General features: G+C 36.4%; 1 protein-coding gene across 2 annotated transcripts in view; it reads left to right on the forward strand.

Moving 5' to 3' along the window:
* The window catches only part of LOC120419581 (potassium channel subfamily K member 18), a 102,128-nt gene that overhangs the window by 12,994 nt on the left and 73,160 nt on the right, over positions 1-15,974 (forward strand). The window contains exons 1-3 of one of the 2 annotated variants that reach the window (XM_039582309.2): positions 1,859-2,253; positions 2,315-2,725; positions 14,729-14,876. In XM_039582309.2, the coding sequence (XP_039438243.1) occupies positions 2,587-2,725; positions 14,729-14,876 (287 nt within the window). In that variant the 5' untranslated portion in view covers positions 1,859-2,253; positions 2,315-2,586. Of the gene's footprint in view, positions 1-1,858; positions 2,726-14,728; positions 14,877-15,974 lie in introns of those variants that run through there. The other variant, XM_052707462.1, reaches the window with a different exon arrangement.

Below are 15,974 nucleotides of genomic sequence, written 5' to 3' on the forward strand. Positions count from 1 at the left end.
CATATTTGTTGATTCGTTTGTAGCTTGAGAAGTAGTTTGATGGAAGACCGATTTCTTGATGGCTAGGGCTAGCAATTTTCCGTGTTATATCACATAACTATAATGCAACACTTGCAAGACATACACGCTACTAAATTATTCCTTTTTTACTGCTTCAATAACTCCTACAACTGTAAATGATCCAGATGATTTTTGAGTTTCTCATCACGATTTCTGGAGCGAAGGCAACATGATTTTATTTCACTTTTTAGTGGTGTTATCTTACCACCAGGATCCTTTTTTATTGCCAAACAATTACTCAGTTACAAAATGTGATAATCTAATCTGATCTAACATAGGTGCATCCATACTGATGAAAGCATGCTGAAAAGTCGTAGGCTTGTCAATATGTATTAACAATTGGAATACATCCGAGTACACTTGAAAACGCAGCACTAAAAATAAATCGGCCAGCTCTACAGCGTTGCGTTTACCGCAGAGAGGATTCTGTAAATCTACCGAATCTACAGGCTAGGGAGAATCTGTGGACTTACCGTACCATCTGCTGTAGATTACATTCAATTACAAACTTTATTAAAGTTTTAAATTCTTATAACATTAATTCAATAACCGAAAATCGTTCAAAAAGTTTTTGCGTCCTTGACCGACCACAGTTGGTATAATAAATTTATCAAAACTGCACACAGCATCCCTCCACGAAATACTAACCCTTCGTCCCTGTGGGATCCACAACTGGTCTTTAGGGAGGGGGGCTTTGGGATCTGCCCCGGACATCGATGCTCCCGTTCGTCGTTCTAATCGTCGTCGAGTGCTAAAGATGCTCTTGCACACACATGTATTCTATTACCGCATCGACTCAAAACTTCGGGGACGGTCTGATGGCAGGCTGCATTTCCGGGGAGCGAGATGAACGGTGGATAGAGTGCTGGACCGTGTCATCGGAATATGGCCTACATTGGCCGGCTGGCTGGCTAGCAGGTTTGCTCTTAGCCCAGAGTAGTGCATATCTGTCACACAGGAAATGGCATTTGCTACTTGTCTGTTCCTTCTGTATTGATCACAAGATGCAAACTATTCATGTCATAAATGTGCTTAGAGATTCTGCTATCGTTTGTGTATCCTATCTGATGGCTCATGGCTTTGAGAACAGAATTTGGGGACATCTGACACGTAGGAGAAGAAGGTTGAAGAGTGCCCTAGATTCTGTGACATGTTCAGCAACAGAGCAGCAGAAGCAGTACATCAGATGCAGAAATTAGCACACGATAACGACGAACGAACGAACGGCCGAAGCAAAAACTGATCTGTTGAACCACTGATTAAAAGTTGATATTTGAGTACACACAAACCACCCCGGCTGAGTAGACGAATTTCGGGTTTCCTGATTGATGGTTATTGCTCTCGATGTATGATTGATATGCCATCCATTAGACAACACATTTCCAATTGATGTCTGTTAGAAATTCTTCAAGCTCCGGTTGCATAACAACTTCTGAAGAGAAAATTCTTAGGGTTTGTGATGAAAAAATGTGTTTCCACAAAACGGCTTGTTTCAAAAAATTGAAAATATCAACATTTAGATCAATACACGAAACATTTCGCAGAAATCATAAAACATTATGTTTTGAAGGATTTTTATTGCTGTTGAACAACCAGAAACATATAATGAAATCATTGGACTCAAACGAAATTTAATATCAACGGTAGAAAAAAAAAACATGTTTTTTCTAGAGAACTGATCAAACGCCTAAATGAGTGTATCTGCGAGGAAGAAGCACCGAACGAACCTCCAATAATTCCCATTTTCCTTTGGCACATATTCAACCAATTAAGTTCAAATTTTGATGACATCTCAAAGTTTCGCAGAGGGCGTCGTCGTCGGCGGAAAAACTCATCCCCGGTGAAAACAAATTGTTGCTAATTGTGTTGCATCTCCCCACGAATTGTAGCCGTACAGTAGAGGAAGTGTGGCGCAAAAATAGTGAAAAAAGAAGAGGAAGAAGACGTTCAAGGTGTAGGGTACACAGGAATGAAGACGAAGTGCTGTACTCCCACGAAAGTGACAGGATGTTTCAACAAGGTGGCAGCACTGATGCTGGCGTTGTGATTTAATTGAAGCGCGAAGAAAGTTTTGCACGACAATTTCAAGTGCCAAGAGCGCTGCTAAAAGAAAATTGTGGCTGAAGTAAAATGAGAAAAAAAAGGAATGTCGGAAAAAATGAACGAGCACAGCGGCGGAAAAACGCAACAGGCGTAATAAAATTATCTCCATTCTAGTAAAATAGTTTTTAATGAGTTATTTCTGTTGTAAAAGCGAATGTGCGATTGTGATCGGCGGGCGTCGACGCAGCCCTGAAGAAGAGTACAGAAGTGTTGCCAGCAGCCGGCAGTCAACGGGAACAAAACGAAGAAAAAGAAAGAAGAGCACGACGGCGAGGAAGAAACAGCGGAGTGGTGTGCAGCGGAAATTGGTTGACAAAGTGGAAAATAACTTCCGGTCGGACGGAACGCGTCGTCGCAGTCCGGATTGGACCGGTGCCACCGAACGACGCCTAGCAGAGACGCAAACCACCACCACCGAGGAGCATGGAGCGCAAACGGTCGATCCGGCGGCGGCAGAAGCCACCGTTTGCCGAGCGGTTCAAAGACCACTGTCGAAACTTTACCGCATTTATGTTCAGCAATGTAGGAATTATATTTTTAGTAGCACTCTACATGATTGCTGGTGAGTATGATTTTTTTTCTGAGGAAAACAATCAATTTGTAATTCGAGTTTTATTTTTCACATTTGTGGAATGCATTTCAACTCAGTTGTTTTTAAGGCTTCCCGTCAAAAAAAACAATTTTGAGAACTGCAAAACCTTGATTTGCATTTTGAACCCTCCACAAACATTTTCATCAGGGTGCCCCATTTTGACATCATGTCGAAAAAATCTCCGGCGTCACTTCTTAGGGGGAGAGGAGGTAATATACACCTCCTAAGGGTAAACTGGGATTTCTCAAACATAACAGCATGTCTGGGGAAGAATTTCGATGGATGTAAAAATCTAATTTTTGATTTGAGCAACTCTCTGGGTAATTCTCTACCAACTCACACGAAATCGGGAAAAGTTGCCCCGACCCCTCTTCGATTTGCGTGAAACTTTGTCCTAAGGGGTAACTTTTGTCCCTGATCACGAATTCGAGGTCCGTTTTTTGATATCTCGTGACGGAGGGGCGGTACGACCCCTTCCATTTTTGAACATGCGAAAAAAGAGGTGTTTTTCAATAATTTGCAGCCTGAAACGGTGATGAGATAGAAATTTGGTGTCAAAGGGACTTTTATGTAAAATTAGACGCCCGATTTGATGGCGTACTCAGAATTCCGAAAAAACGTATTTTTCATCGAAAAAAACACTAAAAAAGTTTTAAAAATTCTCCCATTTTCCGTTACTCGACTGTAAAAAATTTTGGAACATGTCATTTTATGGGAAATTTAATGTACTTTTCGAATCTACATTGTCCCAGAAGGGTCATTTTTTCATTTAGAACAAAATTTTTCATTTTAAAATTTCGTGTTTTTTCTAACTTTGCAGGGTTGTTTTTTAGAGTGTAACAATGTTGTACAAAGTTGTAGAGCAGACAATTACAAAAATTTTGATATATAGACATAAGGGGTTTGCTTATAAACATCACAAGTTATCGCGATTTTACGAAAAAAAGTTTTGAAAAAGTTACTTTTTGCGTTTCTCTTTGTTTCGTCGTCCGTGTCTGTCGCGGGTGACCATGAACGGCCATGATCGATGACGACCAACTTTTTTAAAACTTTTTTTCGTAAAATCGTGATAACTTGTGATGTTTATAAGCAAACCCCTTATGTATATATATCAAAAATTTTGTAATTGTCTGCTCTACAACTTTGTAGAACATTGTTACACTCTAAAAAATAACCCTGCAAAGTTAGAAAAAACACGAAATTTTAAAATGAAAAATTTTGTTCTAAATGAAAAAATGACCCTTCTGGAACAATGTAGATTCGAAAAGTACATTAAATTTCCCATAAAATGACATGTTCCAAAATTTTTTACAGTCGAGTAACGGAAAATGGGAGAATTTTTAAAACTTTTTTAGTGTTTTTTTCGATGAAAAATACGTTTTTTTCGGAATTCTTAGTACGCCATCAAATCGGGCGTCTAATTTTACATAAAAGTCCCTTTGACACCAAATTTCTATCTCATCACCGTTTCAGGCTGCAAATTATTGAAAAACACCTCTTTTTTCGCATGTTCAAAAATGGAAGGGGTCGTACCGCCCCTCCGTCACGAGATATCAAAAAACGGACCTCGGATTCGTGATCAGGGACAAAAGTTACCCCTTAGGACAAAGTTTCACGCAAATCGAAGAGGGGTCGGGGCAACTGCTGTGTGAGTTGGCGGAGAATTACCCCTCTACGAAATCGGCCGATTTTGACCATTTTTATTTTTTATATTTTTTTATTTGGCTCAAACTTTATGGGGGCCTTTCCTATGACCAAAGAAGCTATTTTGTGTCCATACAAAAATGGTACGTAAATATTCGAATATCTGGAACTTTTGAATGAATTTTCTGATCAATTTGGTGTCTTCGGCATAGTTGTAGATATTATTGAGGACCATTGAAAAAAAAATAAGTACACGAAAAAAAATTGCCGATTTTTTAATTAACATTTTTTTTCACAAAAACTCAATTTCCCAAAATAAGTATTTTTTATTTTCGAGATTTTTTGATATGTTTAAGGGGACAAAAACCCGCAATTTTTGAGCCATAGAGAAACATGGTCAAAAAATCTGCCGCCGAGCTATGAAATTTTGAAAAAATAGTGATTTTTGGAAAAACATCGAAATTTCATGCAAAAACATATTTGACGTTCTAATGTCGATATCTCAGCAACTAATGGTCCGATTATCAATGTTAAAACATGAAACATTCGTGAAATTTTCCGATCTTTTCGAAAAAAATGTTTTTAAAAAAATTAAATCAAGACTAACATTTTAGATGGGCGTAATACTGAATGTTTGGCCCTTTTAAAATGTATGTCATGATTTAAAAAAAATCAAAAAACTATTTTCGAAAAGATCGAAAAATTTCACGAAAGTTTCATGTTTTAACATTGAAAATCGGACCATTAGTTGCTGAGATATCAACATAAGAAAATGGTGGGCTGTTTGGGTGAGACTTAGAAAACTTCAATTTTAGTGATTCTTTTTGTTTAAGCCGCTGTATCTCAGCAACCAGAGATCTAATCTTCAATGTCTCTTAAACAGCAAATTTTGTGAACTATTCAAAAAAAAATATTTTTAGAAATGGTCACTCATAGTCACTATTTTTAAAAATCGAAAAACTGCAAATATTTCGCTGAAATCTTAGGGGAGAGTGGGGAGACTTGATCCCCTTTTTTTGAATCGCACATAACTCTGTCAATTTCTGACAAAACTTTGAACTTTTTGCATGAATTGAAAGCTTAAACATTCAACTATGTTTGGCTGATAAGGATATTTCATCAGAAAAACTCTTCGAATCATGCCAAGCGTTTTTAAAAAATATTTTAAACCGGCATTTTAAAAACGTTAGGGGTAACTTGATCCCCCTTTCAACATTTTGAAGAAATCTTAAGCAAAATGTTTCTTATTCATCCAAACTTTTAATTTTCTATAAGTTACAGCAATTTCACATAAAACCTGTACGTTTGTGTTCAAAATATAACAAGTTTAGTATGTAAAATATTTAAAAACTTATAATATTATTTTTTAGCCCAAAATTAAGCATGTTTACAAAAGCTGGAAATTTTTGTTTACAAAACTTTTGAAAAAAAGGTTCAAACTGCAGTAAGTTATGTACAACTATACTAAAGGAAACTATGTACGAAAACCCAGCCCAATTATTTAATCTTGAGGCTGATTCCAGTGACTGTAAAAATGCAGGGATCAAGTCTCCCTAAACGCACTTTTTAAACAATTGATTGTAAAAATAGTATGACGATAAATTTAACTTCAAATGCGTAAGGGTTTTGGAGTTGATATGTTTATCAAACAATTCATGTATAAAAAATATTTTTTTGAATAATTTTTGAGTGTTTTCTATACTTATCAAAACAAAGAAAAAAGATCTCTTGGAAGTTTTTTGCAGCACTTTTTAGAAAAATGTGTGTAACTCAATTTAAACATTTTTTAATTTATCTCTTTGTTTTCTACAATGAGTTTTACTCAATTTCGCACAACTTTCTAGAACAAAGCTAATTGTTTTACCCACATGCTGATGAAATACAGGCTTGGGATCAAGTGTCCCCGGGGATCAAGTCTCCCCACTCTCCCCTTCTTTCGGTGGCTATATCTTGTAAACAGAGCCTTTTATCAAAAAATTTGTACAGTACTTTTCGATTGGAAATTCAATTCTACATTTAAAAATTACGTCAAATTTGTTTTAACATGAAATTTCAATGTTTTTTTCCAAAAATCACTCAAAAGTTGCGGGTTTTTGTCCCCTAAAACATATCGAAAAATCTCGAAAATAAAAAATACATATTTTGGGAAATTGTGTTGCTGTGGAAAAAATTTTAATTAAAAAATCAGCTATTTTTTCCGTGTACCGTAAACTGGGGTGACTTTGATAGCTCGGGGTAACTTTGATAGGTTTTTCAAATGCCCGTCAATTTAATATCTAAAACTTTTCGAGAATTTTAAGTATGAAAGCATTAAGGGATAGCTTATTATCGAACATATATCCAAAAATGTGACTGTTACATTGGATGTATCAAAATTAGTGGCAAAATCAAATTTCTATCAATGTCACCCCGGACTATCAAAGTCACCCCAGTTTACGGTACCTATTTTTTTTCTCAATAGTCCTCAACAATATCTACAACTTTGCTGAAGACACCAAATTGTTCTGAAAATTCATTCAGAAGTTTCAGATATTCGAATATTTACGTACCATGTTTGTATGGACAGCTGTCAAAATTGTATGGAGACTTGTATGGGTGAACTAATGACACAAAATAGCTTCTTTGGTCATAGGGAAGGCCCCCATAAAGTTTGAGCCGGTTTTGGTTGAGAATTGCTCACATCCTTTTCGGTGTTGGAACCTAATTATGACCGAGTTGGCTTCGTAATTACCTGAAATGAATTAGGCTGGTTAGAAATTTCACCACGAACATGTTTCACTATGAGAAATTTGAAAATTTGGACGCTCCAGAGCCCAGACCAGATCAATCAATCGAGACGATTTTTCTCAGTGATTTGAAAGGATGTCTAGATAATTATAAAACTTTGCAGAACTCGATTTGATGAAATCTGATTTTTTTTTTCAATTAAAACATCGTTACAACTTTTTCTGTCGCACTTCCTCCCGCGGAATTTTAGGCGATTTTTTAAAACGCTCTAAAAAAAGTTAGAACGAAGTTTGTGATAGCAAAAATTACAGATATGATTAAATCGAGTTCTAGAATTATCAAGACTTCCTTACAATTCACTTGAAAAAATGTCAATCCCTATAAAATCAAATTGTCTGAGTAAATAAATTTAAATTCTATGAAAATTCAATTCAATCGGCCAACGCAGGGTTAATAAAATGTGAAATTTATTGAACTTTATCGGTTTCACTCAATTTCATGAAACACACTAGTTGGTTTATTTGCTATTATTCTTTTTCCCGAATGTGATTCGTTTATGTAGGCAGAAATGCATAAAAAATGAAGCTCTATTATTGATATCCTATAACATCATGATTCGAACACCCGGGCGCTCAGAAAGCTGAACACTTACCTGAGTTGTTGAGTTTTAACTAAACAAAACTTATAAAAAATTTCTAATATTTTTTTTACTGCCGCTCAAATCAAGTCCGTCCCATTTGTAATTTCGTCAATTTTGAGTTAATGATGTCGTTTGGTTCGAAATCATGTGAACTATCATAAAAATCAATAACCAGAAAACCGTAGGAAATTGACTTTTTCGTGAAATTCTAACACGTAATCTTATGGGCGGGACAAATTTGAATTTGGAATAATTACGTTATTTATCTGATAAAAAATCGATTACTTTTTCAAGCATGAAAATTACCAAAGATTTTTTTAATTTCTTCGTTACGGCAACAAATCCATCTTGTGTCCCATCATCCTGCCTGCGATTCTGTTCTGCTCAATTTCTCTGCCCTGTCGCTAAAACAACATAATTCAAGGCGACGTTTTCCACACTGCTGCTGGTCGGGGCGCAGCAGGCCAAAAGTAATTAAAAGCCAAGTCGCCTCCCATCACCTCGGTTACGAACCAATCTCAAATGTCCGGAGTCCAGGCCCCCTTCCGATGCTGCTGGGGGGATCGACCTACCAACAGTCAGAGCAGTCAGTGGTGGTGGTGTTATATTAGACAGCGGGGTCGCTTTCATCGGGTTTCGCATAAATTTCTTCTACTTAATCTACATTCCCAAGTGTAACTTAGTCGCTCGGTCATGGTATCAAGCCGACTGCCGTCATTCGAGTTTAGTTATAAGAAAATGTTCTTTACCGATATTGTGGTCACCCGGTGCGGTCATTGCGTTGCGTTGTGCGGCACAGCCTCAAGTGCCTACAAGTCTTATATACTATGCTATGCCGCAAAGTTAATTCAGAGCAACAGCAAAAAAAAGACCTCCACTGACCAGCGTCTTCGGTGCCAATCAGAGTCGTAACCTGGGTAGTTCACGCTGTAGGTAAAATGTTAATTTGATTACAATTTTCTAAAATTTTCGAAAATTATTTGCGGGGATTTTTTTGTGTGCAATTATTGGGGGAAATGATTTTTGAGGATATGTGATTCGGGTAAGTGGGATTGGTTGATAACGGATAAACTGTTTAAGATAACATGGCATAATTTATACAAACTGTATCCGTGTAACAGAGATATATTTGTTCAGCTAAGATTATTTGAAAAAAGATTCGTAATTAAATCAATATTACATATTTATAAAAAAAATGGAACCTTTTGTTCTGGGATAACAAAAATAATAATATTGGACGAAAATAACCATTTATGCTTTTCAATTTATGCAATCCTCCGTGCTATCTTGTCGCACTTCGATTTTGGGCCAAATTGATTAAGAGACGCCATTTTGTGCAGTTTTCAATGTCTCCCTTTCGACCTTCACAGTACCTAAAAAATCAATTTCGATACTAAAATAATCAACAAAAAACCGGAAAACTCTGTTCATTATTGTCAAATTCGAAAGAAAATTCGATCTGATCGTGCTATATTTGATAAACCCTGCAAATTGCTGCAAGTGCGATAACTGGCCATAAGGAACATGTTTGACACACGTACATGCCCGACTACCGTAAAGATTTTAATTATAACTCGGGACCCTGCAACGAAACATCGAGACAATGCACAGAATTGTCTGTCAAACAACACGTGGTTGTTTTTGTTTACACTGCGTGCATTAAAACGCGTTTTCCTCGGAGCGTCAAAAACCCGAGCATGGGTAAATAACAAGGGACATGCGTAATAATACCTTTCTCTGGTATCAATACCAAACTTTGGTATTCCTGGACCCTTTAAAATTTGTCTTAAGGATTATGCAAGAGCAAAATGTGGTGTTATACCAATTTAAGGTATTGTTTTGGTATTGCAAAATTGCAGAATTTGTCATGGTCGGACACCACATTTTAGTATTATTTTGGTATTACAGTATTTTATCAAATTCCTCTGAAACTATGGGAAAATTTTGACCAATTTTGACAAAATAATTAATTTTGCGCTAAAATGATGTCTCAAAGTGAATGCTTTTATTGAAAACCGGAAATTTCAAACTTGATTTTAAACATTTTTGATATACCCCCTAAAAAAATGACTTGAATTTGTGAAAAAATTTCTAAGTCAGGATGCGACATTTTGGTATTATTTTGGTTTTAAAAAGTTTTATCAATTTTCTCTGAAACTATGGATTATTTTTTTTTAAATTTTGACGAGATAATTAATTTTGCGCTAAAATGACTTGAAACCCAAAAATGATAAAGCTGATTTAATTTTTTTTTGTGATATACCCACTAATATTTTTTTCGAAAACGTTGAAATTTCTTCAAGTCGGGATAACCAAATACTTTGAAAAATGAGTTAATCAACAGATCATTGAATCTTGGTGAATTTCAATCCAGTTTCATTTCAATAACACTTATTTTTCAATTTTGTTATTTTTCAGAAGCTTCAAGAACTTCAAGCACAGGCCGTTCATCAATGACAAATGCATTCGGTGTGGTGAAGAATATCACTAAGAACAACATGGAATCATCAGGTGAGTAGATTTGGCTGTTGCATATGGATCATTTCCGTTTTTTCACTAACTGCAACTGCTGCACTAAAAATGGTATGAAAATACCAAATTTTGGTATTACTTGTGCAAATACCAGCGACCAAAATGTGCCCTTGGTTGTCCAGTAATAGATGGTAAAATACTATGAAATCACACCAAAATCATGTTTGTGGAAGACTACAGGAATACCAAAATATGATTTTCCAAGGGCGCGGGAATACCTAAATTTAAAACCATGGCAATACCAAGTTTTGGTATTCAAGCAATGTTCAAAAATCCAGAAGACCTCAACTTGGTATTGAAATGATTTTATTTTGTGGTATTATTTTACCCTTGGAATAACATGGTTTGGTATTGTTGTGCCCTTCCACATACAAGACTTTGGTATGATTTCATGGTATTTTACCATCTATTACTGGGCAACCAAGGGCACATTTTGGTCGCTGTTATTTGCCCAAGTAATACCAAAATTTGGTATTCCCGTGTTATTTACCTCTGCTCGGGAAGCGACGTGCGACAAGATAGCACAATCACGTTGGTATGACGAATCATGTTTTTACTATTCTGTTGATGGTTTTAGGCTTATTTTTATTATTTAATTACTCTATGATTATTTATTATTTGAATTAGAGGGTGACGATTCTCGAGATTTTCAATTTCCCGGGAATCGAGAGTTGGATTTGGCCATTTCCGGGGAATTCCCGGGACCCGGGATTTTTTTGACTATGCCAATAATTTTAAAAGGAAAGGTCATAAATTTGTTTCTTTTCAATAAATTCAGTTACAAATAATTCACACTTAATCAAAGAAATGTTAATTTAAGAAGCCTCATTATTTTAGGGAACTAGTTCAACCTTTATAATTTTTCTTAGAATCTGTAAATACAAGATCGTTTTTTGAGCTTTTGGGGCAAAATTGTAGTTTAAAATTTTACGAATCATAATTCGCACAGAGTAATTTTTCAAAAGTTTCACAAGCTTGTTGCATAAACTTTTTATTAGATTTTCGTGAAGTTAAAAAATAGCAAATATATAATTTCCCAGTATCGATATTTTTGCAATATGATACATAACGACTCAAAACAACTATTTGAATTTGTTTTTTTTTGCCATCCTCACTGAGGTAAGGCTATAATCCTGCTCTAAAAATGAACTTTTTATTCAAAGCTCGAAGACCCACCTTCATATATACATATCGACTCAGAATCGAAAACTGAACAAATGTCTGTGTGTGTGTATGTGTGTGTGTGTGTATGTATGTATGTGTTCAAAAATCTTGCCAAGTTTTCTCAGCACTGGCTGAACCGATTTTGATCGAACCAGTTGCATTCTACTTGGTTTAAGGTCCCATACATCGCAATTGAATTGTTTGAAGTTTCGATAAGTAGTTCAAAAGTAATGTATAAAAATGTGTTTTCACATATATCCGGATCTCACTTAAATGCATGTAAACGATGTCCGGATCCATCATCCGACCCATCGTTGGTTAGGTAATCGAGAGACCTTTCCAACGAGTCCACAACATTGAAGATCTGGCAACCCTGTCTCGAGTTATGACCACTTAAGTGATATTTATGTACTTTTTTGAAGCCGGATCTCACTTAAATGTATGTAAACGATGTCCGGAACCATCATCCGACCCATCGTTGGTTAGGTTATCAAGAGACCTTTCCAACGAATCCACATAATAGAAGATCTGGCAACCCTGTCTCGAGTTATGACCACTTAAGTGATATTTATGTACTTTTTTGAAGCCGGATCTCACTTACATGTATATAAACGATGTCCAGATCCATCATCCGATTCATCGTTGGTTAGGTAATCAAGAGACCTTTCCAACGAGTCCACATAATTGAAGATCTGGCAACCCTGTCTCGAGTTATGACCACTTAAGTGATATTTATGTACTTTTTTGAAGCCGGATCTCACTTAAATGTATGTAAACGATGTCCAGATCCATTATCCAACCCATCGTTGGTAAGGTAATCAAGAGACCTTTCCAACGATTTCACATAATTGAAAATCTGGCAACCCTGTCTCGAGTTATGACCACTTAAGTGATATTTATGTACGTTTTTGAAGCCGGATCTCACTTAAATGCAAGTAAACGATGTCCGGATCCATCATCCGACCCATCATTGGTTAGGTAATTGAGAGACGTTTCCAACGAGCTCACAACATTGAAGATCTGGCAACCCTGCCTCGAGTTATGACCACTTAAGTGATATTTATTTACTTTTTTGAAGCCGGATCTCACTTAAATGCAAGTAAACGATGTCCGGATCCATTATCCGGCCCATCGTTGGTTAGGTAATCAAGAGACCTTTCCAACGAGTCCACATAGTTGAAAATCTGGCAACCCTGTCTCGAGTTATGACCACTTAAGTGATATTTATGTACTTTTTTTTAAGCCGGATCTCACTTAAATGCATGTAAACGATGTCCGGATCCATCATCCGACCCATCATTGGTTAGGTAATCGAGAGACGTTTCCAACGAGTCCACAACATTGAAGATCTGGCAACCCTGCCTAGAGTTATGACCACTTAAGTGATATTTATTTACTTTTTTGAAGCCGGATCTCACTTAAATGCATGTAAACGATATCCGGAACCATTACCGACCCATCGTTGGTTAGGTAATCAAGAGACCTTTTCAACGAGTCCACATAATTGTAAATCGAGTAACCCTGTCTTGAGTTATGACAACTTAAGTTATATCTGTGTACTTATTTTTCTGGACCTAAAAAAATAACTGAAATATGTGTCCAAACCACTCATATTACCCATTGTTGGTAAAAAGTGAGGAAGGCATCAACCACATAGGTGGATTAAGTTAGTTTTTTTTTCTTTATAAGGTAAACTGGCAATATTCATTGAAGAAATATTTACCTTTATCAGGAAATGCGAATGTTCACAAATATCGGACCTTAACAAAGATCAAGACAATCTTTACAGAATGCTAGAGTTTTTTCTTCTTATATATACAGTCGACTCTCTGGCTGTCGATCTTCTTGATATCAATATTGCTCCATATTTCGATGAATTCTTCAGTCCCTTCAATCTGCATACTTCGATTCTCTTCATTCCTCGATATTTTCTCTTGCTTGAAGGATCTTTTCCTCGACGGTCCCTTGGATCCTTTTTGCTTTAAAAATCTCTTCCAGTTGTCAATAATTTCACTTTCTCATGGCTTGCATAGACATTTTTCTTTGAAAAACGAAGCTTTGAAGGGTGTTTGACATTAGTTTGTTTTTGATTGTTGGACGTTGCCATGATTCTCTCCCATAGCTGAGTATCAAAAAAACAATATTTTCAATCAAGTCTTCATTTTGCATCGTTCTGTAAACTGATGATTCTCTTCCTCGGCGGTCCCTTGGATATTGACAACCAGAGAGTCGACTGTAATCAAATATTGAGGTTGATGAGAAACACAAAAAGATTTAATGAGGATTTGGAATCTCGACAAAAAAAAACTACTCTAAGATTATTAGGAAATTTTTAAACCCAAGATTCAAATTTGACTAAAGTATTGTTGCAGAACTCGAAATTGATGTTGAAATACGATTTTTTTTGTTCGTGATTCGATTATCCAAAGTCCCATACAAACCTTCGAATAATCGAAACTTCGAATAATCGAAACTTCGGATAATCGAGTCTGGACTGTATTCATTTCTGGGATGTAACTGCTACTTTAAGGTAAATTTTGGGCTCCACATTTTTTTGGCTTCTCTCAATTATAGTTATTGGAATTTTCGATAAATTAAAATTTACACTTTCTAAACAACAAGATTAGAGAAGCATAGGTTTATTTGAACTTGAACATTGAACATCCAATGTTCTAAGCCATTTCGAATTTTTTAATGTTTTTCTGGTTAGTTTATAACATTTTGCTTCGATATTTATAAGTAGAAAACTTCCCGGGACTCTCGACCAAATTTCCCGGGAATCGAGAGGTCCAAAAATTGTCGATTTCCCGGGAATTTTTTCCCGGGAATTCCCGCTCGTCACCCTCTATTTGAATTACAATGATTTTCATACTTTTGTTCTGTCTTTAAGACCCTTGCATATTTTCAAAAGCCTAAGTTATGTTTACTTTTAATTCATTCTGGGTAGAGAATGACTGGTCAAGTTTCAGCTAACTTTATCATTTTCCTCAAAAGTATCTTTGTCATTGAATTACAAAAAAAAAATCATCTCCCAGCTACATCTCTGCACGCGGCGTTGTGGGTGGTGAATCAGGTGGTCACGATCTGTCTGATTTCTTCTCGCTTCGACCGGGCAGGAAAGAGATAGAGGGGAAACACTTTGCACCTGGAACCATCCATTGCGTCGACGTGCTCGTCTTCGTGTCTACGCCAACATCCCTATTTCTCGACTCGACTCTGTGCCAGCCTCCACTTGTACTCATCTATTATGTATACTTCAATTACAGGCGCGTTCATGTTCATCGCGATCGAAGGTAATGAAGCTTTAGAAAGGTTTGCTCAAATACCGTCCAAGAGAGTCGAGACTGCCATGCGGCTGTGGCAGATATCCTGCTGTGAAGTAAATGTGTTCAACAAAACCGTATTCGAGGAGAGGTGAGTAATTTTCCATCAATTGTGTCCGGAGGAGACGCCATTTATCGCTGTTATTGTCTTTGTCCCCGTCGTCATTTTCCTTTGCTGGCCAAGCCACGGAAGCTGGTTTAATCACTTTTCATCACCCACTTTTCACTTCCTCTTCCCCGCGTTGTTTAATTTCAAACGGCAGTGATTCCACTTCAACATAAAAAAGACTGACGACACCAATCTATTCAGACGAATTTCTGTCACGACTAATTTGATTGAAGCTTCAAGAAATCGTCCACTTAAAGCGAAATCTTTAAAAGCATTGTTGAGAACAAAAAAAAATAACAAAAAAAATGATGTTGAAATGGTCATGTCATCGACCATTTTTCGAATGCAATGTCGAAAGAGAAAAACACTCAATTGTTGCACAGCAGAGTTAACCCGGGGATTGGTTCGTTGTTTTGAGCTCGATTTTTATTTCTGGCTTTTTGTTTGACCGCCTTTTCCGCTCAATCGATTGAGCCGCGGGAACGTTAATTAATGCTTTCTTTGTTTTCGGATCAGCTTTCCTCCCTGATTGAAGCAAAACAACAGCCGGGCAGATGATTTGTGGGGGAGGGCGGGAAAATTTCCATTGCTTCCAATTCTCGTCAGTGAGTGAGGAATGTTGAAATAAGAAGAACTAAAACAAACACGATAGAAAAAACTAAATAAATCCACCTATGTGGTCGATGCTGTCCTCACTCTTTACCTACAATGGCTGATATGATGGGTTTGAACACAAATTTTATCTATTTTGTTTAGATCCGGAACAAAAATGTACATAAATATCACTTAAGTGGTCATAACTTCAGACAGGGTTGCAGATCTTCAATGTTTTGGACTCGTTGAAAAGTCTTGTGATTACCAAACCAACGATGGGTCTGATGATGGATTCCGACATGGCTTTCATGCATATAAGTGTGATTTGGATATATATGAAAATACATACATAACTTTTGAAATACTTTAAAAAAAACCAAAATATGGCCTATGTTTTTTCAACATTTTTATTTTTAAAACCGTTGTTACTTCACAAGGATTGGACTTAGGATAATGTTCAAAATGGAAACATGTATGTAAAATTGT

The sequence above is a fragment of the Culex pipiens genome, chromosome 2, assembly GCF_016801865.2.
Source record: "Culex pipiens pallens isolate TS chromosome 2, TS_CPP_V2, whole genome shotgun sequence".
In the NCBI taxonomy this organism is placed as follows: domain Eukaryota; kingdom Metazoa; phylum Arthropoda; class Insecta; order Diptera; family Culicidae; genus Culex; species Culex pipiens.